This window comes from Myripristis murdjan, chromosome 6 (genome assembly GCF_902150065.1).
Source record: "Myripristis murdjan chromosome 6, fMyrMur1.1, whole genome shotgun sequence".
NCBI lineage: Eukaryota > Metazoa > Chordata > Actinopteri > Holocentriformes > Holocentridae > Myripristis > Myripristis murdjan.
In genome coordinates, this window is record NC_043985.1 from 21,330,099 (window position 1) to 21,354,311 (window position 24,213).

A 24,213-nucleotide genomic window follows, 5' to 3' on the forward strand; every position below is an offset into this window, starting at 1 on the left:
GGCTGGTTCTAAATTGGCTTTGAGTCTGTTCTGTAAGTTTTGTTATGCAAGTGCACGACTTTGCCCTCTGACTGTCAGAAATTCATTGTTTTTTTTATTTTTGTGAGGAGGGAGCGGAGATGAGAAGCTCAGAGTCTGAACCTGATTAAAAGAATACTCTGTGTGTGGAGGTGGCTCCAGCCTTAATTAAAGGAGTATGTGAGTGTGTGTTTGTGTGTGCGTGTGCATGTCTGTGACTCAGCAGTATGCAGTATTACCTTCTAAGCTCTGTTTCTAACACTGCGAGCCTCAACTCAGTCCAACATGTGCATTAACACCTCTCCTATCTATCTCAAGAACAGACCAGTGTGTGTGTGTGTGTGTGTGTGTGTCTACACTAGGGACTTATCCCATCTCTATCTGATCTCCTTGCAGGCAAAGATGCTTTGGCTCTTGTCTGAAGGGCTGAGTTTCTGTTTCAGTCTTAACGTTGACGTTCATTGCCGGACACCTAGGGCTGAAATCAGAGAGGGAAAAAGCTGTCTGACTGCATTCACACTCTATAAGTCAATAAGTACAACCAGTGCAACCTCCAGCTAAACCTGTCAACACACATATTGCATCCACTGTAGACAATCCCTCCTTTTCTTCCTTACATCTGTATCTGCTGTGGTGACTGTTTTTGATTTGATTCGCCCAGAAATCCCTGGGGGGGACCCAGACAGGTTAATGTTCCTAGTCTTGGAGCGTGGAACTAATGTTACATCGTTTTTCGGAACATAAATTATACAGTACATTTCAAATGTATTTCATTGCATAGCCAACTAGCAAAGATGTGCAAGGGATAAACAGTGCAGGTCAAGAACAGCAAAAAGGGCAAACTTTAGTGTGAAAACGGCAGCTAGAGGCACCAGGTACAGCTATATGAAGTGCTGATTATATATGATGATGATGATGATATGATACATGATGATATATACACAAATATCTACACACATACGTCTTTGTGCAGATTTAGGTCCAAGAGTCATTATTATCTAGTGTTGTTTTCCCATTTTGTGGTTGGGAGGAATATTGTAAGGTCAGCATTGATGAGTCCGTACAGTTTGGAGAGGGTTTTTTTTTTTTAGGTGTTGTGAGCTTGCTTATTTCTTCTGCTATTACAGAAACTTGAATATTACATTGATTCAAGTTGATTTTATGTGTTAGAACTGTTTCAAGTTGTGCATGTTGAAATATAGATTTGTGAACTAGTTTGTATTTGTGGATCAATTCTTTGAAAGGAATGAAAGTTGAGTTTTGGGTTATGTGTTGAAGCTGTGCAATACCTTTATCTTTCCAAGTGGTAATGGTGTATTTGCTCGGTGTGAGTGTGAAGTGCATCATTTTGTGAGCTTTCCACCAAGCTGTCAGAGCTGTCGCAATTGTAGTATTTTTAAAGGAGTTTTGGCGTTTTGTGGAGGTGCTGATGAATGGCAGGGTTGCGATGTCTAGTGAAGAGCTAATTTGACCTTGGTGTGCAGTTAGAGCACGTGGTGGCTCCACAATCTGAGGTCATGCATCGGTGCCATCCTGAGGTCGAATCTGGCCTGGGATAATGGTCTCATATCTTAAACTTTCCTGTCTCTCTCTCCACTAATTTGCCATAAAATAATACAGAATATGAAGTTAAATAACCACTTTACAGAATGTAGTTTGAGTGAAATCACTGTCATCCATCTCCCGATGTGCAATTTGATGTTTGTGTTTACAATTTCATCATTAAAAGGAATTGTTTTACCCTCCAAACCTGTTTCTGAGCAATCTGAGTAAATCAACATTTCTCTCCAAAACCAGCTAATTGCTTTTACAGCATTTTCCTGTAACGCATTTCAGAAATAATTCTTTTCAGAAGAGTTTTTTGTTTCTCATTGCAATCACTTTACCATTAGCTTTCCACTCAGTTCTGAAAAATGACCACAGTTTTGCAGGGCCCTTTCAACAAGAATGAGAAGTGACGACTTGGTGCCTCTGTGTGGTGAAACTCGGGAGCACATGGTCTGTGCATCTTCCAAATGGAAACTGCAGCACAGTACTGTAATCATTCATCCATTCATTTTCTCTGCCTCATTAATGCTTTTATTCTTGCAGGTAGCTTCAGCCTTTTGATTTACTATTGCCTAATCTTGGACCAAAAATCTACCCAGATTGTAATTCACAATAATTAATTTTTAGCTTTTTTAAAATTCATTAAATTTTATTGAAAAATGAACAGCTCAGTCACAAAGAGAAACCAGAGAGCCAAGCCAAAATCAGAAAACGTGCAGTTGCTCCAGTGACAATGAAAACACTGATTTTACATGTTACATGTTTGACTTTACATTCTATGAGTTTCATTTCATTGTGGTTCTAATGGAAAAAGCAGAAAATGAGCCCATATCTGGAGACCTGTCTGTAGCACTCTGGACACAGTTGGTCTCTCAGTCACTGTCATTGTGGTAGCTGCTGGATTTGCTTCTTGATAACATTAGCAAAACAGCCTTGGCTCTTGCATTTACAAATAAAAGCCTGGGGTGTCTGTTACCACCCGAGCCGCTGTAGTAAGGACTTGAGCCTTGATACCTGGTATGCATTCTACTTATTTGAATAAGAATTGGATACTTTAGTGATCCCCGCAGGATCCCATCCACAGGGAGGTCAGCATGCAGGATCAGCTGCTGAACAATGCCTGTGGGACAGACGGATTCAGTAGCTTTGCTCAAGGGCACTCAAACAGCATGGAGCCTTTTGTCAAAGTGCAGACAAAGTGCAGACTTTGAAGTCAGGTCTCATAGGTGAGGGAAGTTTCCCTGATCACGATGCCACCCTGCTGCCCTGCGTTTACTTGCACAGCTCACCGCAGTGGTGGAAAAAGATACAGAAATTATTTGCTTAAGTAGATGCAGCAGCACCACAATGGAAAAATATTACACTGAAAGTAGAAGTCCTACATTCTAAACTCAAATATAGAAATATTTGCAGCATTAAATAGCAGTATGTTGTAAAGTGAAAAGTAGTCATTGTTAAGAATGATTCCTTTCAGGGTGTTAAATTATTGCTGTATTAATGTGTAAGAAGCAGGTCTAACAGTTCCATATACTACATATAAATAATGCTTTATAGTTTTGAATGTAATTGCTCTTTTTGCAAAGTACCAAGCCGAGTGAGAAATCACAATTTTTGTGGAAATAGTCAGGTACAGTGCCACTTCTGCAAAATTGGACTTGTTATTTGAGTAAATGTACTCATATCCCACTTCTGGCTCACTGTCACATGTTGGGTCTAGAGGTGAAAGCCAAGATTGCCACGATATCTATCAACCCATTGTCTCCACTTGTGGTGAGCCTTTGCAAGAGTTGTCTTACAGTACATTGAGGATAACATGTTTCCCTGCTGCAGGAAATACTGCATCGGCTCAGGCTCTGTTGGACAGCAGGTGGTGCTGTTCTCAAACCGTCTTGAAACATGCTGGGGATACACCAAACTGCTCCCGTGGGATCAAAATCACAGGAAGACTTGGTATAATGAACATAATAGTACAAAATTCAATTATTCGGGAACAGAGATCATTTCAGCCCCATGATTGCTTACATAATTAGGTATCTCTGGGTTTGTGAAAACATTTTGGAAGTGCAGGACCTTTTAAATCTATGAACTAAACAAACATCCATCAGATCTTTATTATAGACTAGTGTTCACAAGTATGTTGCATTAAAATACAGGGACAAACTGTGCTATTCAATACCGATGAGAACATATAGTGCTGCCAAGATAATGTTACATTTGCTCCAACACACAACAACATCACGTTTTAATAAGTGTTTTATTATGCAACGTCTATGAGGAAGACTTAGCGAATGACTTTGAAGATCTTGACCTGATTTAAATGTAACAATGCACCTTCACTTTAAAATACACTGGAACATGCAATAGCATAATGTCACACAATACCACAAATAACTGACTTAAATTATATACAACAAGAGGACGGCTGGGGGCAAATATTCATGTCTGTCTGATTTACCTCTCTCTAACCCAAAAATAACTTATTAATTCTCACACATACAAAAGAAGCTTGTGTGAGCATTTTTGGCATTTTTTTAAAAACCAACTTTCATCTTCAAGTCCCTCAAATCCACCTGCTGAATGAATGAGGACTTTATCCAGAGGGGTGAACTATATTACTGGCTAAACAGAGAGTAAATGATATGCGATGTGAGGGTTACATTTTTTTTTTTTAATGTGTGTATGAGCACAATAATCTGTGTTTGCTCTTTCAGCTGTACTGTCCCAGAGCTGTGATGAGGTCCTGCAGCGGCTCGGTGTCCTCTGGCTCCAGTAGTGAATGCTGCTGGCAGAAGTGTGTGAGGTGTGTGAAGAGCGTGTTGAGGTGCGGGTGCAGGCCCAGCGCCAGTGTTTCTCTGTAGTGAGACCAGTAAATGTGAGCCAGAGTCCTGAACAACAGCAGAAACACCTTCTGGACCAGAAAGACGAAGCCAGCGGGAAACACTGAACCTGGGAGAGAAGACAGGGGGGAACAGCTTAAATGAAATGCGATGCAAAACAATGCAATGTGGAAAAAAAAAAAAAACAGGAGGAATGTGAATGTACCTGCTTTGGTGGGGAACACATCTTCATCAGTCAACAGGTCCTGAATGTATGACAAGGCATAGTCGAAATAAAGTGGAGCAGAGCACTTCAGCTTCTTGCCCTGATCGTCCGTCCAAACATAAACTCTATAAAAGTACACACAGATCACAGCCATCAGGGTTGTGTGGTATAAAAGGTAAATAAATGTAACTGTTAGATTTCATTTCAACAAAAAATATACCTATAGGTGCTCAACAATAAGTATTAACAAGAACACATTTGTCAGAACAGGAGAAGAATTAAGAGAAAGATAGTGAAGTCAGTTCTCTCAGTTTAACTCTGTCTTGGTTTAGTTTTGTCAAACAAGAATTATATATGAAATAAAAATTAGACTGATAAACCAGTTTAACAAAATATCACACTAATGTCAGCCTTTTTTGAATATTGGGTGTCCAGAGTTTGTTCTTAAACCAAATTCAAGCATTTTCAAGGTGCATTTTCAAGCTTTTTCAAGCTTTTTCCTAAAGACTGTTTACAGCTACTCAAAATAATTATTTCACTTCTTTATCACTTATTGTGCTATAAATAAACAAAATTATGTTTAGGGGGAGCATTCTACAGACAGGAAAAAAATTTTAAGAGTTTCAAAGTTTCAAAATATGTCACCAACCCAGCCATTTCCTATGAAAGTAATGCAATTACAACTTAAAGCAGTTTCAAGCACATTATTCAAACTCTAAGCACTTTTCAGACATTAAAAATACCACATTAAAATGCAAGTACTCTCGGGGATTTCCAGCAGCTGTATGAACCCTGGATATCAGTATGTCCATACCTTTGATATGATGTGATATGAAAGAGTTTACCTTCTTTTTTTTTTTTTTACAGCATCTCTGTCATCTTATTTTGCATTTGTAGCATTCTCTTCTCTCAGTTTGTTTATGCAAGCATTTCATTGAAAAGATAGTTACTCTGGGCATTTTCTTGTTTATTTTCGTGCATAGTTATTTGAAATAACTGATGATATAATATAAAGGTACTGAATATTGGCACAAAATTTAACAATAATTCAGTTTAAAAAAAAAGAAAGAAAAAAAAAAAGAAAAAGCAGATTCAGTATCGGTCTTAAAGACTAACTGAACCCCGAACCCAAATCTTGTAAAGCCTGACCTGTAACCGTGGCGGGTGATGTCACCACCCATATAGAACAACAGGTGGTGACATCACCAGCCACCAATGACCAGGCACCCCAGTTTTCACTATTACAGGTCAGAGTTTACTCAGATTCGGGTTTGGGGGTTTTGTTACTTCACAAAAAGAAGAACACATCAGTCAAACCCAACGTAAAAAGCACAAAATAATTAACATTTGAGAGGCAGTGGATGTGTGTGTATCGGCCTACCTCACTTTAACTTACATGTTGCCTGGTCCACAGGCAGTAGGGCAGGTGCTGGGGGTGCAGAACTCAGACAGCGCACTGGAGAGCAGGTTAATATGCTTGAAAAACGCCACCGCTGCAGAGAGTAATAACAGGACACAATCTAGAATTACATCATGTATATCACCTCCAGATCAGCAACTTGAAGGTGCTCTGTGGGGAGACGCAGGAACAGAGGAGGAGATTTACAAGCAGTCATAACCTGGTGTGTGTATTTCTACTTACTGTTACTGGCGAGCCACTCTGCCTGGTCGAAGCCGGGCGGCAGGGCTGTGAGGGCAGACATGTCTGTGTGTGTGATGCGCTGGCACACATACTGCTGCTGGAGATATGGACGCTCCTCCAGATTATTGTTATTAATTCCCCTTGGGAACACAGCACAGAGTTAATGAACCAGAGAAAGAGAGGGGAAGAGGGAGAGATGGAGAAGGAAAGAAAGAAAGAAAGAAAATATTGCTGTGTAAAACAATCGATAGGTCACTGGATAAACTACTCCTGCTGCAGTCAGTAGATAACATTTTATGGTCTCTGCCTCCTTCTTCTATCTCGCTGTTTCTGCCTGGCAAGCAAACACACACACACTCTTACACACACACACACACACATATACACACTGCTGTAACTGCAGACCTGAAAGTCCAATAAACCAGCAGGTAATGTAATGAAGCCAGTCAATTTTGAGCCAGTGTAATTACTGTTAATGAGGTTTACAGCTGCAGTGGTCAGCGTTACCCGGCAAATTATTGAAAGTACTAACATTGCGCAAGATAATGCATGACACTGAGTGCTGGGGACAGTTTCCTTTGCCAAGCCTATTTCCTATATCAGAATATACCTGCTGATAAAGCCCGAGGTAGTGCTCTACAATCAGTAACCCATAACTGGCTGTTGGGGAACTTGTGATAACTGTGGAGTGCGAGTGCAGATATTAATAGCGCTTGGTTTGTAAATGTCGATGTGTCCTGGAAAGTCAGACTATGCAGTGAGATTTGACTTTATGCAAACCAGGACTGTCCTTCTGACGTTGGTAGCCACCGTGTCTATCCGTATGTATGAGTGATGGCCACATCTTGGTTGAGGCAAGCGCTTTTAAAACAGACAAATGTGAGTCTTGCTGCAGGTTTTCGATCGTAACACAGCAGCATTTTAGAGTTTACTCAGTGTGACCTTGCCTCCTGTGATAAGAGAAACACTGTGCTCTCAGTGGAGTTTCATTCCCCCTGGGGGGATGTGGCACTGTTAGTTTTGAGAGAAGCTGCTTGACGGTCTAAACAGCAAAGTCTTTGTCCAAAGTAGAGGTCAGAAGAGTTACAGGGACAGATACTGCACAGAAATACAAATGGAGAAGAGTAGATGATATCATTAGTGGCTACATTAAGTTTCTGTTGACTGTTCTAGCAAGAGAGAAGAGTAATGGCAGATACTATCAGCACTTTTGAACCATTACAAGTTCCTTAATTTTCAAAGGAGCTTGCTTTGTTAACATCCTCTGGGCTATCCTGTTCCAGGTCAGTAGTATTAGCTCAGTTAGTCTTACCACCCCTTGGCTACCAGTTGTTACCTGCACACACACAAACACAATGAACCCACAGCCACTTGTAATGTTATGTTTGCATGTAAACACACTCTTCTGTGACCCTGCTCTCAGCCATCTGTTTACCTTTGCCTCTGCCGTATGGGCGAAATAAACACCTCACTCAGCACAACCAGCTGTCTCCAAAAGACTCAAGGAGAAAAAAATTCAGTAATAACTGTCAGAAAGCATAAAAAAATACACAGGAGGTCTTCCCTGATTCAACTTCAAGCTCTTCTCACAACAAATGCTTTCCCGCTGTACTAAGATTCCACCTTCACTGATGCCATCAGACAAATATGTAACACGCACGCGCCCGCGCACACACACACACACACACACACACACACACACTCACACACATTCTTATCTGAAGAACATTCCTCTGTGAACCATATGCAGTCTTATCCCGTTTCTCTCTTACCTATATCTGTCTGCTTTATACTTTACAGTCTTTTTTTTTTTTTCCATATTTTGTTTTGTGCTAGGAGTATATGAAGCGGGGTGGAGACAGGACCGATAACCCAGAGGATTCCCTTATTACATTACTGCCCTGTGGTGTAAACAATTATCTTTTATAAGGCAAGAGATAAGATTAAAGGCTGTAAAATATGAGATGAATACAGAAACATGCAGAGTAAAACAAAGAGCATATTTTTAATGGAATATCAAGAGTTACTGATAATAAAGTTCTTTTTCCACAGTAGGAAACAGACATTTGAGGGGGAAAAAAAACAGAGGAACTTACAGTTTTTTATTGCTTATGTCAGAGGGCTGAAGAGTTGTGGTGTCTGCCTCCGTAGCTGAGGGGTAACTATGGCAACCCCCCATGGCATAGAGCTAAGAGCAGTGCTGTTGGCTGCAACAGCCCCACTCTGCCATCCCAAACACACACACACACACACACACTTCTAGACACTAGAGGTAACACATGGTAAACAGTCCTGTTAGACACGCAGCTCTCAGCTTACGCCCAAACACAAAAAACAGACGAACATGTAGGATCCCTTTTGAAAATTTCCAAAAAACACTAAGTATCCCAAGAGTTGTGGGTCATCTCTGTGTAAAAAAAAAAGAAACTCCCAAGCTGTCTGACCCTTCTCTCCAGAGCGCCAGAGTCAGTGTGTGCATATGAGTCTGTCTCCTTTGTTCAGGTCCCACGCCCCTTTGCTCCTCCTCCTAATATCCAAGTGGACAGTCAGGTTTCTCCACAACCCAGAAGTACAACACTCTCAACTCCGCCTCTCTCTCTCTCTCTCTCCCAACTCTACTTCCCGTTTCCCCTCCCCCTTACAGGCTCGCCCCCCTCCTTGTGCATGCTCACTTCTCCATATGCATGCACGCTCTGAGACACTGGGCAGGTGCGAATGACAAAGTAAAGGTGCTCTTCCGTTTTGCAAAGAAAGAGAGAGTAAGGAGAAGAGACAGAGAGAGAAGTTTTTGTGAGCCAGAGGGTGTATTCATCATCTGGAGGCCCCCTCATAAACTATAGAGGAATGTGATCAAAGTCATGGCGTCTCTGAGCCAGGGAATGAAAACACACACCCACAGCGACAGAGCACCAATAAACAGAAAGAGCTCGGTGCTGCAGTGTAATATGAATACGGGAAATGTGAAAATGTAATATGAACGAGGGGTGTCTTCAGTGCTTTGCTGTTATGAGCTTGTTCCCTGTCTGCCCTGGCGTGCAATATGTGTGCTAAGCAGGTTTATGTTTGCCTGAGAGACGACGGTGTCTGTGAGTGTGTGTGTTTAACATTAATCGTGTCAGTGTGTCTCACATGTGTAAGGGTAGGCGAGCAATATAATCCTCTTGCTCACCTGCCCTTAAGGTAAACATATTTGCGTTTCTCCTGAGTGAGTCTTGTCTGTGTCTTTGTATTGCAGCAGGCTGTATCAGCAAGGCAAACAACACAGGCTGGTTCTTTATGATGTGACATATTTATTAGGTTCATATCTGAATGTACAAGCTAAATTTGACAACAGGTAACAGACACGTTACTTTCTATACGGAAAAAAACCACCAGCATCAGTCCACTTTACAAAAAAGGCATTTCACAACACAGCTGTCTTTAATACCGTCCCTCACTTCCACAGGCTCGCGTACACACACACGCACGCACGCACACACACACACACACACACACACACACACACACACACACACACACAGAGAGGTCAATGTGGTAAGCTATAACGCAAGGAAGAATCAAACTCTGCAATGACCTCAGTCTAAGTATCAGGTGATCAAAAAAAAAAAAAAAAGTAATAATACCACCCACTGTCTATCAATGAGTTTAGGACACATACTGCGTGATGCAGTACACGACCATGAGGTGAAATGAGGCTAAATGTGCAAACTTAATGGCACTTAAAGATGACTCTAATGTAGTTCATGCAATTACGCATAACATCTTACCATACCCGTAGCTACACTGCACACTGTACCACACAAACACTCCCAATTGGAAAGGAGACACTCACATGTGCAGACACACGCCAACACACAAAGGTGAGGGTCAGATGCAGTAGTTGGATTTTGGGAAGATGGGATGAAATGCTCCTATGCTGTACACAACCCTGACTAAAAAGGACCCGGAGAGCAGCCCTGGTTTCCTGCTCGGCTCAAACTAAACCTGACTCACTGCCCAGCTCCATTTCAAACATCTCAAAGTGCTGAATGGTTAAAGTAAAATTTGCTTCAAGAATTATGAAAAGTTGAGAGCTAGCTGAAGGAAGCCTCTAGAGGCTGGAGGCAAATGGAACCGGGCCAGCTCTATTGGCTTCCAAGCTTCTCTTCATTCCAGTTTCCCATGTGATGATCTAGTAATCTTTGTAGTCTTTCTTTGACACTCTCCATCCTCTCCTACCCCAGCACCTCCTCCAAATGAGTTTTCTGAATAGGAATTAAGGAAGGAGGGCTCACACAAAGACTGGTTAAGAGTTTAAGTCCAGACCAAATTTGTTCTCCTCGCCGACAGCTGTAAACCATCACAGAGGAGGAGGCTACTTCACAGATATGAAACCCAGTTGTACACTGGTGGGAAGACACACTTTGGCAAAAAGCATACTAGAAAAATAACTCTAAAATATCTACGTATATAACTCATTCAAAATCAAACATTCCCATCTCTTTGAGAAGGGAATACTGGTGGCTTCTATCACCACCAAGTACAAACCAAAAAAGTGCTTCTCAAAAGTGCTTTAAAAATTAAAAATACAGCAATCTAAGTAAATCGGTTCATAGGCATATGTAATTAAAGTCAACTCCTGCCCTGAGAAAGAGAGAGACGAGGAGAAAGATAAAATAAAACATGGCTGGCACACGTAACTTATGTAAACAATGTGGAAGACATACCGCGGGTCACCAAAGCACATCCAGGCACATGCACACTCCCAAACCCCCACACAGAAAGCATGTAGCAGAGGAACAGGAACTGATGCTGGGGTGTAAACCAAAACACAGACGTCATTATTGCCTCATTTCAACAGTACAACACACACATACATTACACACGTTGCAACCTGCAAAACAAACCCCTTGCCATACATCTGGATTTATTCCAAAAATAGATATAATGTGTATATATACTGTTTACATTTATATTACGTGTACATATTACCAAGAAGAATAGCCACAACCTAATACAGGTTCAAATGTCACAATATTACATTTAAACAGCTTTGTGGGTGATATGGGTTTGTATGTGCACATCATTATGTATGAGTGTTTTTGTGTCTGCGTGTGTGAGTGGATATGGCTGTGTGTACACATGTGTGTATGGTATGTGTGCGTGTGTTACACAGGTGTGCTTTCTTTGTATCTACATACCTCTTCTTGGACCTGAGAATACACTCTGTACCTCAGACAGAGCTCAAACACACATACAGGCACACATGTCTACACACTTACATAAAACAGCACACACCTCTCCACCACTTGACTCCCTCTGATGTTGGAGGAGGAAGTGACAGATGACGCAGTATGAACAGATAAGCATGATTGTAGATGTGTTCATAATTCAAATCGGTTACTCACAAATTAAGAAAAGAGCTCTCAGGTTCCACAGGAGTAAAAAAAAAAAAAAAAAAAACGTGCTAGGACTGACAAATGATTTAGGTAGCATCTATGACAAAAGGGGGCTCAAAAGCGCTGAATTATTAGCACTCACATGTTTGCATTAATAAACCATCTGGTTAGCACGTACATCAAAATTTGGGGTGGGGTGGGGTGGTGATCTGATGAAGATTTATTTTTCACTGTGTAACATGGCAGCTAGCCTGCTAGCAAGCTTAGCTCAACAGTTTAATACCATTTGCCTACTGATGTAAACAGTCAAATGCTAGATGCTAGACAGAGATTTTTTTGCTGTTCCATAAAAAAGATATGCTATGACCTCACAATATGTCACAATTTGGCTTTTGGGGGTGTGGGGCGTGTCTTTCAAGGCCGTACTATAAAAAACATCCATCCCTCATCTGTACTATCCTGCTGTGTTGATGTCACTGAGATGTAGGAGATGTATCATATGTAGCTATTTGTATATTTGTATCTTGTATCCAAAATACATATTGTTAAGGGCCCTTTGATTTTGGGTTTGTTTGTATCACTTTGGACACAAACAAAACGGCATGGGAGGGCCACTAACAGGTAGAGAAGGTGGCATGGCTGTGTGTGTTTAATAGACTTGTGAGTGGAGCATGTGTGTGCCTGTGCTGCACCGCTAAGCCGGTCCATTAGCAGAGGGCTGTGTCTCTCTGTAAGGTAATGAGAGAGAGATTATCAGATTAGGTAATTACAAAGTACAAATGAATTTCTGTATGGCTGCCATACACACACACACACTTACTGTTTGACTGCAGCCGCCCGGTCAGATGGACTGGTGGTAGTTGTGCTGGCAAAGTCCCCATCTTTCTTTCCCTTCTTGCTGTCTTTCTCATTGCCTTTCCCTTTATCTTTGAGGGGAAGTCCCTCTCCTGGCACTTTGTCTGCCTCACTATAAAAAAAGAAGCAAAGTGCAAGAAACGAGATTGAGAGAGAAATGGCCACAGAACTTGTTATCAGCACTCCAAATGTAGTGAACAAACTGAAGATGTCAGTGTTGGAATGGCAGAATTTCATTAGTTATCCGCTCTCAGCTCACACCACATCCGATCATTGACATGCCACACGTGCGCGCACACACACGCACGCACCCGTGTGCACGCACACGCACGCACACACACACACACACACACACACACACACACACACAGACACACACACACACAGACACGTGCATCCACCACTCTGGCACTGGGAGTAAGAGCGGTGCGCCCCATTGAGGTCGGATGCTGAGGCTTTGTAGCAAAGTCTACTAAACACTTGTGGGAGAATTAGGCATTCGTTGGTGGAGCTGGCAGGCAGTGAAGGCCAAGTCTGAAGTGTGAGCCACTGAGTGGCTATGGCTCAGGAGAAAGCAGACACAAAGTTGCTAGACCAGATACGTTGAATTATCAGGTAGGATCTTGATTTTAGCATGCTTGCTGGTGCACTGTTTGTTAGTAGTATGTTAGCCAATATGCTGTCTTGTTAAAATATGTTGGAATTTTAGTTCATTTTTTATAACATGCTGTAGGAGACAGTGTTAGTCGTGTGGTTGCTCCAAAAAGAAAAGAAAGTACATCAGCTAAGGTCCAAATTTTTAAAATGAATGTTTTGAGACAGGTGGTATAAATTATATGATGATATTATTATGGTAGCCAGAGTGAGCAGTCATACAATATTCTCAGCTCTTAATATAATTGTCTTACAGAAATAGGGTAACTGTTTGCTGATACCATTGATTTCTGAACAGCTGAGTGGACAGTTTCAAGCAAGAGGTTGTTGCAGAAACCAGAGTTTGGGAGTTATGCTGCCATGCTGGGAACAATAAATAAGCCTACAGTAAAAGTTTAAATACAGAGAAATCCAAGTCCTCTACAGTCACCATTTGTAGGTTTGCACATTATTCTTTGAATTAGGCTTGTCTATGAATGCTTTCCCTGGATTATGGCGCAAGGAACTGTTACATCACATCCTGTGTATTGGAAAATGCAAGAACTACAAAAAAGGAAAAAAACAAAACAAAACATGTTAATGGTCAATTTCTCCTTATAACAGACATGTTTATTATTCATCCAACTTTAGGAAAGCATTCCACACTCCACAGTGAGGGACCTGAAGAACAACATACCCTCTGACTGCTGGTTTGAATACTCTGGAGTCAAGGGGAGATGAGGAGGGAATAGACAGGAGAAGAACAAGGGAGTAAATGAAAAACAGGGAAGAGGGGAAGAGGAAAAAGTAGAATTTGGAGGTAAAAGGAAGGGAGGCCTTAATGTAAGTGTCAGAGTATACAGTAAGACAGGGAGGGGATATAATGTATAGTGAAGACAGAAACTACCTTTTTTGGGGTGTAAATGTGTGTGTGTGTGTACCTTGTGAAGACTGCCCTCTCATTTTTGGCGTCCATGGTGAGCCGGATAGTCTCTTTGCCAGCACCCGTGGTGATGGTCTCTGTTGTGACCATCTCCAAGGATACAGACTCTGTCTTGTCTTCCTCCTCGTCACTGTCTGAGCTGCCGGAGGAAGAGCTGTCTGACGCCACCAGTGGAGCCTTCCTCGCCACGCACACACTCCACACACACGCTGCAGAGATAAGCCACAGTTATATGAGATAACTTTTGTCTTGCTGAGCTCATTGATAACAATGATAATAATAACAGTTCTGTCAACGAGCTTTTTCATCATTCTCTTTGTGATTAGATTATCATTGTTGTGCTGTGCAGCCCAAACTTACGGTTCTGGTTTGGTTTGGTTCTGTCTGATCCACTGAGTTCTGAGTCCACAGGAGAGCTGCACCTGGGGCCCGTTTCTGAGCTAAGGAATATGTCAGAACAATCAGAAAATATGCAGAATATACAATGCAGCCACTACACTCTGGATGTCCCTATGTAAAGCTGGAGTAGCCTAGACTGCATTGTAGTGCATCAACTATAAGCTGTTTTAGTGCACGTTTGCACTTAGTATAATATTTTATTTATAAAATAAAATGAACTCCAAGGACTCTTTTCAAAGTCAAGAGTTTGGACCAATAATAGTAATTGGTTGAGGAAAATAAGCTCTATTTTCTGTTTCCCCTAAAAACGCTAACATGTTAAATAATGGGACTTAAGGTTTTAAAAATTCCTACCTTTTGCATGATGCATTCCTTTAACACCATGCAATTTCAAAATCATTTTAGATATGAACAATTTGTATAATGTCTGTGCCGACCTTAAGTGCTATTTACCGGATTATAAACACAGCAAATTATTCTATGCTTGCGTGGCATTAACAGTCATGCTTTTCACTGAATGTACTTAAATGCAATCATCTCTGTGTAGTCATGGCAGAAACAGCACAGAGTACCATTAATGAATGATTAATGTGCCCCCACCGTCCCACCCCCACATAACTGGCAGTTGCATTTTGCCAAGACATACGTACATTTAAATTCTGTGGGAAACACTGAACAGATCTAAATGCCTACTCCTGTCCTACATCAGTCTTCAGATGCTTTATTCAACCACAGTTAATGTTATGAAGATCACGGTTTAGCGTGCTTTAAGGTAATTTCCATTCCAGCTCTGGAGACTGCCAGCACACCCAGACTCACCAGCAGAAAGGCTGGAAGTCAGTGAACTTGGCCCATCCTTTCTCCTCTGTCTCTGTGGTTGCTGGATGGGAGGCAGGACTGTCCCAAGCTGCAAAACCTGCTCCCGCTGCTGGGGCCTTTGAGTTCACTTCCCCGAAGTCTGCTATCCAGCCAGCACCTGAGTGTATGCATACCACCAGACAAACTGTACATGAGACACTGGAGCATAGGGCAGCTAAAATCACAAATGCAGGCACCAAAAACCATATGACCCACACTGATAATTAACATATTTAACTGCTGTATTAACTGTATTAGTAAGCATACAACATCAAGAGTATATCTTACTCTGGGTCCCCTCAGCTTGGCCCTGGCTTGAAAAGGGATCCAGGCCCTCTTTAAGTTCCACTCCTTCCTCTGTGTCTGAACCTGCTGTCCTATCACTGCCCTCTGTGCCTGAACCTGCTGTCCTGTCAAAGGCCTTGCTTGCTGCATCACTCTGGGATGACCGGGAACCACCAAACCTTGACATAAAAAGTAAAATACTTTAGCATGTTTGACTGAGTGAAGACAACTGTGCACTTAAAGTACAAGTATGATGCTAAAATAAACTAATAAAAAAAGAATGCTAACAGTATGTTTATATGGGCGTTTGTTTACCTGTTTCGGGACTTGGTTTGTGTTGCATAGTTGATCTCTTTTTCCTCCCAGATGTCCTCTTCATCATCATCAAAGGGCTGAATCTTCTCCTTGGAACACGCCTCAAACACAGCTGTGTTAGCCTGCATGCACCAGATGGAACACTTCAATAGGAAGAGTATCAGCCGTGTGTATATTTTGCCGATACTCATTATGTTGCGTAATACATGCCAAGATGAAAGCAAAACAGTTAAGGAAATACACATAACATTTTAGAGCAAATGTCACAACACTATTAACTAAAGAATCTCCGTTAACTCACACTGTCCTGGCCTGCATCAATGTTGATATTGATCTCTGCAATCCGGTCAAAAGTTGCACTGCAATGACAAGAGGATTCACTCCATGATCACACAGGTACAACAGTACACTGACAAATAGAGTAAAAAATTATTTCCACATATTTACCCAATGCTGTCGTCATGGTCAGTAAACTCTTCATCATTGAAGCCAAACTGATCCACAAAGTTAGCAGTCATCTGCTGAATCTGATAGTCTGAGAAGGCCTGAAACAACCCCACACATGAAAAACTTGAAACCAGGTTACCACAATGGTGAAGCAATCAAATGTTTGTATGTGTGTTAAGGGTGTTTACCTGCTGCAGTGTTAGCTCTTTGGGGAAGGGGCTCTCCATATCATCCTCTGAAGAATGGCGCAAGTTTCGAGCACCAACCTGAAGAGAGAAACACAACACCTAACGTTTAAACATCCCAAATGTAAGCATTTATATCTATATGTGTGTAATATATGCATGTGTAGTTGTGTTTGCAAAGGACCAATCCCATTTCTCTTCCCTTGAACCTGCCACTAGTTTCACAGTGCCCTAAACTAGGTAGTGGCCCTTCAGAACATAGCTATAAGAGGTAGGGGTTGAAATCTGAAATGGGACACCACTCTGTACGTCACCAGTAGCCCTAACCCATACAAACCTTCTACGTTTGTCTGTACAGTAGAAGCTAAATGAGTCTGGGTAAAGACAAATCACACAAAACAGCACCACAATGCTTCATTACCAGGCTACTGTATCAAGAACAAAACAGGAAAGGACAGCATTCCTGTAACCATAGCAATTCAAACTGCCCTCCACTGACATCAGAGGAGGGGGGAGTGCACAAATTAAATTCACTGCTTGATTTAAATGTTCAAACCTCATTTGTGGGACATAATAAGTCAAATAATAATAATAATAAATAAGTCAAAATGCTGGACTGTCACACATAAATCGCCGTTTAAACAGATGTTCTACTGACACTGTTAATAGTGATTTTGTGAAATGCTTGTCATAAAGAACCAGTTACATACTACTGTATGTAATTGGTTCTTGCATCTACATTAAACTAAGATATCCCGACTGATTTCATCATTTTTGCACGGTAATCTGCAAATATATACTTATGACTTCTTCTTCTTTCCCAGCATTTCTTCTACATTTCTACTACCCCTCTATATCCTGCTATATCTACCCCTCTATATGTACCAGGTCTATGGTGTTCTTCCTGTTGGTCTCTGACAGGGTCTGGTCCACAAAGGTTTCCCAGCACCCTCTGCATTCCTCTGGCAGCTCTGCATCAAAACACACAGGGAAGACAGCATTAAGAGAACTACACCCCAATGCTGTAGTGATAGTGAGACTCTTCTTTCACAGTTAATTTCTTGTTTTTATGGATATGAGTGTGTGAGCATACACCCACACATGTGCTCACCTGCAATGAGTCTGCTGATCTGGGTGTGGACTGGGCCCTTCTCCATGTTGTGGACCACTGTGTTGGCAATCCTGGTCAGGTGTCCCATGTACCCTCTCCTCATACCACCCTCCAACCTAAACACAGGAGCACCATCACCTTCACACTGAAAAAACCCATGCTACTGTATTTTTGTAAAAATAAAATAGTCATTAGCTCAAAATTGCTTACTGTATTTTATCATTCTCCTCCCAGGCTCCAAGAATTCTCTGGACAAGTTGGCAGTGCTGAAACAACTGTGACAGAAAGAGTCAATGACTGTTTTAATACAGGGCAATGGTGGTCCTTTGGTTAAAACATGTGGCACTTGAGCCTCCAGCATGTTTTTTTACTTGAAAACACAACCATAAAGTCAAAGACACCTACATGAGTCACCAGTGTGTTATGTGCAGAATTTTCAGGGGTGACTGTTGGTTCAGGGGTTTGTGGCTCAGATAATGCCTGCTCCTGCAGGGCGTCCTGATGAAGGGAGGACTTCTCCTGGGATCCCAGGCCAGGCTGAAGTCTCATTTCATGGGCACAAGGCCTGAGGATGGCAGCAACACAAAGCTCCACTTGGAGGTGCAGAAAGTTATTCCATGTGTATTTAAAGAACAAGTCCTGAAAAACAGGAACACATATTAGAACATTTTGGAAAGACACCTCTATGAACTATGACTCACGAAATTTAGAATTTCACTGCATCAGGCACGCAAACAGTTTGTGCATATCTCACCAGAAGCAGGTCCATGGTATTGAGCCGGCAGAGTTCCTGTGCTACAACGGCGTGGCTAGCAGAGCTGGTGTACAGTAGTGAGGCCACCAGTCTGGCTACGTGAAGACGTGTGTTACCCAATGGCTCCTCCAGCACACCCAAAGTAGTCAGCATGGGACTACGCTAAATATACACAAACAAAACAGACACAAACTCAGTGAAAGTGCACAGATACAGTGCATATACATTAGGCAGCAGTTTCCTGGGGGGGTTGTAAAGAAGAGTGAGAAACACTGTTTAGCGAAACCAGCTTTGTGTGACATTGCACTGGTACAGGCATCCAGGATTAGGGCTGAGTGTTGCTTCAAAATTTTCTGTGACAATATCTTGTATTAAATGCTCGTACTAAAACAATATTTCTTTTGATATGTATGTTGCAGTACAGCTTATCTTTAATGAAGTAGGCTACATTTTGACAATTATACAACTTTTGTCTGTTTTGTTTCTTTTCCCAATTGTCATTTTTTAAAAACAGGCAATTATGACAAGCATCTATGAAGTATTTATTTATTCAAAATGTAATTTTAACATAAAATAGAATCATACTTTTGCTCAGTCAATACTATCAGTCAAGGCCTCAGTAAAACTGCTTTATGACTTACATTTTAAATATTTAGAGCTAGGACAACAATTTCACTCTTGCCTCAAGTTAACATTATGCACTACTGAATGCTTCATTGGGTTCATTGTTTCTGAACTCGGTAATTATTTTCTTGACCCAAATCGTCCAGCACATCAGTTTTAGCAAAATGCAGCCACAGCTTTTCTGTGAAAGTGTGCTTGCTTATTTAGTTTTTTACTTATTTACCAGCTTATTTACTTCAAGACAACCAAGAAATTAAGGTGTAGTTACACCTGGCCAAGTTACTTTTTCCTGCCTGTCATATGTAGTTACTGTAGTTAAAAGAGGTATGGTGATTGGATGAAAGATGTATATATGTATACTGACACCAAATGTTCTATCTCCATCAAATGCCAGACTTATGCAGAGTCTAGCATTTACCTTGGGCGGCTCCAGCAATAGCTGGTGGAAATGTATGAGCTGCGGTTGGATGGCCAACAGAATGCTGCTGTTGACAGCATAACTTCTCTCAAATCCCTGAGCGTCCATTACACCATCCACCCTGTTTAAACACAGACAGAGAAACACATAACACAAACACGTATCAAACAGCAAATAGGTGGATAGTGTGTTTACATTAAGGGTTAGGTTCTTTAACAAGCCATAGTCACTCAACCAGCTTTGCACAAAGACTAGTTTTGGAAAATGAGAGGAGCAGGGTGTCACTGGACAGAAAATGTCAGCAGGCATCTGATAAAGTTGCCTCTGCTGAGAAAGTCAACAGGCTGGTTGTTGGCCATGTAAGCTGTCAGCCTCCAGTTGAATATCAGTGCGGTACACAAACAGTTACTCACACAGGCCTCCTGATCTCCAGTAATGTTAGGAGAACTTGAATCCCATTGACAATGCAGCTCTCAGTCCTCTCACCCGAGAACATATTCTGCAAGAGCTGTCCCACACACTCCTGCCTGTAGAAACACAACGTGTCATAGGCTTTGCATCATGTCAAGAAAGTGCGGCCAAGTGTCTGTATGTGTGTGTATCTCTTACGATTCCAGCGCAGCGAGTAAAGGGTCAGGCTCTGAGATCTCTTGGAGCTGATTGGCCTGGTCTCTGCTCAGACGGATGATGTCACACAAGGTCTGAGATGCGTTGGATTGCCTCTGAAAACAAAAGCACACTTACGGTCTAGTAAATGGTCTATTTAAGAGTCTATATATATGTGTGTGGTGGTGGTGGTGGTGTGTGTGTGTGTGTGTGTGTGTGGTGGTGGTGGAGGGGGGGCTGGGATATTTCAGTGGAAAGAGATGTTCATTATAATTCAGAGACAGAAATACTGCAATGCTGTCTTACCTCTTCATCTCTCTCGGGGTGAATGAGCTCTATGAGTCTCTGCGCCAACTTCTCCTCATTCAACCACTGTTAGAAGGAAATCCCATATTATTACAGCACGACATATCACACGACATGCGTAATGCCTCAAAATATACATTTGTGTGTGTGTGTCTCATACATTAAGTGTCTCCTGTCGGAGAGGTGCTGGCTCAACACAGCTAATAAGTCGTAGCAGCAGGTCCATCATGGCTGATGTGTCAATATGCTTCAGTACCAGGGAGAGGAATCCCTCCTTCCCTCGCAGGAAACTAATCACCTAAACAAAGTTACAAAAAAGAGGTCTTTGAAGATTATATTCACAATTCATACTGCATACATCACAGGAAAAAAATACACATGAAAATGTCATATGCTAGATTTACCCCAGGATAATGCTCAGGACATTATGACTCAACCATAAAAAATGAATCATGTCTACTGATGAAGAATGTAGCTGTATATAGATCCCTTGTACAAAGCTGCAGGGAAATTGTGGAAGATACTACATGTTGGCATTTCAGGAGAAATAAAACTTGACAGGCATTGGCTGAGAGGCATTCACTGTGTGAGCACTTTCCATTATCTCAGCATAGGTAAACTTCAGAATAACTCCATAAAACCATGACAAACCAGAAAACACAGCTGTCATCTTCTGTGAGTATGCACTTTGTCTGTGCTGACAGTGCGCTGCGTGTGTGTTACCTGCTCGGTCTTGCGTGTGATAAGATTCCCAATGGTCTTGCTGAAGAAAGATGCCAGGAGGGGGTTCAGGGGTGATGGCTGCTCCAGGAAGGAATACAGAGTCTCCAACATTGTCTCCTCGTTACCCAACTTATCATTGATCACCCCCACATCACATGTCAACAGCTCACATGCTATGTTTGGATACCTGCGATAAATCGACACACCAGGCGCTCAAAGTCACTCACATGACAATTTTCTGAGGCTGAGGCAAAATCAATGTTTTTTCTACAGAGGTGTTCAATTGGTGTATTGTAAGAAGCTTGATTGGTGAAAAAGAACCTTTCTGGAATTGGACTGTTGTGACTTTCACAGGTCGATGATCTCTTTGACAGTTAAATATTATTGACATTTTAAATGCATTATCAATCATTTGACTGGATCCCTGACTCATCCACCAATGTGACCAATCTGAGACAATGTAAGCTGTCAGCTAAAGCAACTATAAAACAGCAAGCAGGAGATATGACTTTCTGCAAGACAGGCAAAATACGCTCTTTTCTAGATGTATGTCCAGCATGGAGCATCAGCATATTTTAAATGACAGCACTTACTTGAATCGTTTCATTTCGTCTACACCAGCAGGGGGCTCTGTAGTTATCAGATGGAGCAGTTCCTGCATACAGTGGTCCTGGGACAAGAACAGGAGGAGTCTACAAAACAGTGACGACAAGGAAAGAAGCACCAATTAATAGTAGCATGACACCAAGGATCACTGGCAATGCATGAAATCAAAGGACAATCTTAATATGCTGCTGGTATGCCAAAACTTATTGGAAATGGACCTGCGGTTCTGGGCCTTGCACTCTTGCAGTACATCCTCCTCCTCCATGAGCTCAGTGAGCGTAACATCCTCCTTCTCCAGCAAAGCCTCCAGGTGAGAAGACGTGTGTAGGTCAAACTTCCAAAACATGGCTGAAGACACAAGTGCATACAGCTGGTAGAAAGAGGATGGGACACAGAAATCAGTAATGCAGACACTGTGTCACAGATATGTTCAAAATAATGAATTTAAAGTATGGTGTCTGTGTGTGCTGGATACTGTTGAATTTGTGATGATATGTATGCTCTTACTTCCAGAGTAAAATCCTCAGTCAGATCTTTCTGCACAGCCAGTCATTTGTCTTACTGACAATGCAAGGCCTGGACATGAATCAGCATCAACGAAATCGTGTAAACACACCACTCTGACAGCACACACAGCCACGTCACTCATACTAACACCAAACACACGGACATACTCTTTCACACACTGAAGAGAACACCTTAGACCTGTTGAGAAAGGGAGAGAAGGAACATTTTAGAATAATTTCCAGGAGGCCTGGCTCTGTCTTTAAGCAATATTCCTCTTTTACAATTATGGCCAGAGGAAGAATCGGTCAACTACAGTGCAGCGAGGCCTTGTACTAAACCTCAGCGCAAACAGCAGGAAGCAGTGCATCTGTAACTAAGTTAGTGATGCACATCTATAATGACATTATCCAGCTTGCTCTGAGAATTGTGTCACACATGCACCCAGAAGATATCATGAACTTGTGATTTTGGGAGCAAGACATGAGCACAAGCTGTTGGTGACATGACGCTAGCATGTTGAATGAAAGCCTATGTAAAACAAAAGAAATGACGCATCGTTGGTCTGCAAGTTGAGAGGCAATCACTGAGTCTGGCATTATCTGACAGCGGAGTAACTACACAGTACAAACTTGTGTCCAGGGGTGGTGATGACAGCAGTGGCACATTTGTTGATGTAGGCAGGACTTGTCACTGACTAGTGGCTACAGCTGCTGACAGTGACCTTGACCTTAACATCACCCTGCACCAAATCTGAAGGACCACAGACACATACTGACCAGCGACCCTCCACAGAGCATGTTGTGCGCATGAGGAAGGGGGGTCCCAAAACCATTTCTCTCTTTGACATGTTGTTGGCCCCAGTGTTTTTAAATAGTGGTTGGTAAGGCCCTGCATGAGAGTGTGTATAGTCTTAGATACAGCAAAAGTCTCCAGTCACACATTTTCCAATATTCAAACGTGTGGGTAACCTTGTAACTCATTTTCAGTCTTCAAGAGGATGATCTGAGCTCACTCAATGACCAAAACAACAATGACAACCTGACGTTAATGAATCTTTGTAGGTGCATGTTGATCTGACGTTAGTTAATTCACTCATTATTATAATCTCAATTAACGTGTTGTGTCTAAACAAACAGGTGTTTTTGGAGCTCGGGCTACTCGCCTGCGGAATTGATCCCTTTCTCACTAACATCCCACAGCACAAACAATAAAGCTTTAGACAGGCCTCCCTGCTATCCTGAAAGCCCCACTCGGCGCTACGGTTGTAGGATAAGCTTTAACGTTAGCGCAAATTAACGTTGACTTAGCTCACCCGTAACGTTAGCGTAACTTAGCGCCAAGTTAGCTTGTGCACCGTTTTCGACCTTATTCAATGATGAGATGTCAGTGGCTAACAATGCCGTTACCCCGCATGCAGGTCACAAACTAACACGCCATGTTTCACTCATCTAGATAGCCACCAATGCGGTACGTTAACAGCGGCTAAACCATAAACACGCCATAGCTAGTTAGTTATTTACCACCTCTGCGTAGCTGCGGGTACAAATGTCCTGTTCAGACCCACCTTGTCTCGTCTGACGTTGGTAACGAGCTAGGAGGCGTTTACACGGGCTAACAGATTTTGGTTGAGCACCCAGCAAACGACTGTGCCGCTATGTCCATCGTTATTCAGTCGTCATCCACAAGCAGAGAGCCGTGGCAGCGACCGTTTCCTCGGCGACTGAACCGTCAGGTCACCCGCAGGCCCCGTGCTGGCTGCTCATGCCCGGCGGCGTTACCGTTAGCTCCCTCCCTCCCTCCCCGGGCTGCAGTGTCATGGAGCGTTACGCCGCCGCCGCCGCTGAGAAGCTCGGCCAGCTACTTGGAAACACTGTTCAAAATTGCACTTCAAGACGCAGGCAGGCAAACAAATCTGTCAAATTCTGAAATCAAAATGGCGGATACTGAAAACGTAATCAAAAGTTAGACTTGCCGTCACCCGGACATGTACAAACATATGCCAGAAAAAAA

The 24,213-nt window shown here is 42.2% G+C and overlaps 2 protein-coding genes across 3 annotated transcripts; both read right to left on the reverse strand.

Moving 5' to 3' along the window:
• Positions 1 to 4,146: 4,146 nt before the first annotated feature.
• On the reverse strand, positions 4,147 to 12,447 carry LOC115360757 (MOB kinase activator 2). 2 transcript variants are annotated; one of them, XM_030053886.1, is made up of 6 exons: positions 12,435 to 12,447; positions 8,347 to 8,506; positions 6,251 to 6,390; positions 6,005 to 6,101; positions 4,609 to 4,733; positions 4,147 to 4,512 (listed from the first exon to the last, which is right to left on the reverse strand). In XM_030053886.1, exons 2-6 carry the CDS (start codon positions 8,427 to 8,429, stop codon positions 4,274 to 4,276), a joined length of 684 nt encoding a protein of 227 aa, XP_029909746.1. In that variant the 5' UTR covers positions 8,430 to 8,506; positions 12,435 to 12,447; the 3' UTR covers positions 4,147 to 4,273. The 2 variants fall into 2 exon arrangements, with proteins under 2 accessions (XP_029909746.1, XP_029909745.1); XM_030053885.1 differs by lacking the exon at positions 12,435 to 12,447 and having other exon boundaries at positions 8,347 to 8,710.
• ppp6r2b (protein phosphatase 6, regulatory subunit 2b) lies at positions 9,521 to 24,178 on the reverse strand. The gene is made up of 25 exons (XM_030053882.1): positions 23,768 to 24,178; positions 22,204 to 22,401; positions 21,915 to 22,066; positions 21,684 to 21,782; positions 21,091 to 21,277; positions 20,528 to 20,665; positions 20,368 to 20,433; positions 20,065 to 20,177; positions 19,869 to 19,982; positions 19,456 to 19,576; positions 18,414 to 18,575; positions 18,065 to 18,298; positions 17,870 to 17,934; positions 17,660 to 17,775; positions 17,434 to 17,519; positions 16,552 to 16,629; positions 16,364 to 16,461; positions 16,218 to 16,275; positions 15,917 to 16,038; positions 15,605 to 15,780; positions 15,278 to 15,434; positions 14,420 to 14,499; positions 14,058 to 14,268; positions 12,449 to 12,595; positions 9,521 to 12,356 (listed from the first exon to the last, which is right to left on the reverse strand). Exons 3-25 carry the CDS (start codon positions 22,040 to 22,042, stop codon positions 12,323 to 12,325), a joined length of 2,790 nt encoding a protein of 929 aa, XP_029909742.1. The 5' UTR covers positions 22,043 to 22,066; positions 22,204 to 22,401; positions 23,768 to 24,178; the 3' UTR covers positions 9,521 to 12,322.
• Between the last annotated feature and the right edge of the window lie 35 nt (positions 24,179 to 24,213).

Excerpts from the sequence above, each read along its gene's own strand:
- LOC115360757 (XM_030053886.1), bottom strand. The coding sequence starts at position 8,429 with ATGGGGGGTTGCCATAGTTACCCCTCAGCTACGGAGGCAGACACCACA. Across the intron at positions 6,391-8,346 it reads GACATAAGCAATAAAAAACT|GGGAATTAATAACAATAATC; the intron begins GTAAGTTCCTCT and ends TGTGTTCCCAAG. Across the intron at positions 6,102-6,250 it reads AGAGTGGCTCGCCAGTAACA|CGGTGGCGTTTTTCAAGCAT; the intron begins GTAAGTAGAAAT and ends TACTCTCTGCAG.
- ppp6r2b (XM_030053882.1), bottom strand. The coding sequence starts at position 22,042 with ATGTTTTGGAAGTTTGACCTACACACGTCTTCTCACCTGGAGGCTTTG. Across the intron at positions 18,576-19,455 it reads TATTGCTGGAGCCGCCCAAG|CGTAGTCCCATGCTGACTAC; the intron begins GTAAATGCTAGA and ends GTGTATATTTAG. Across the intron at positions 14,500-15,277 it reads GACTTCCAGCCTTTCTGCTG|CTCAGAAACGGGCCCCAGGT; the intron begins GTGAGTCTGGGT and ends CATATTCCTTAG.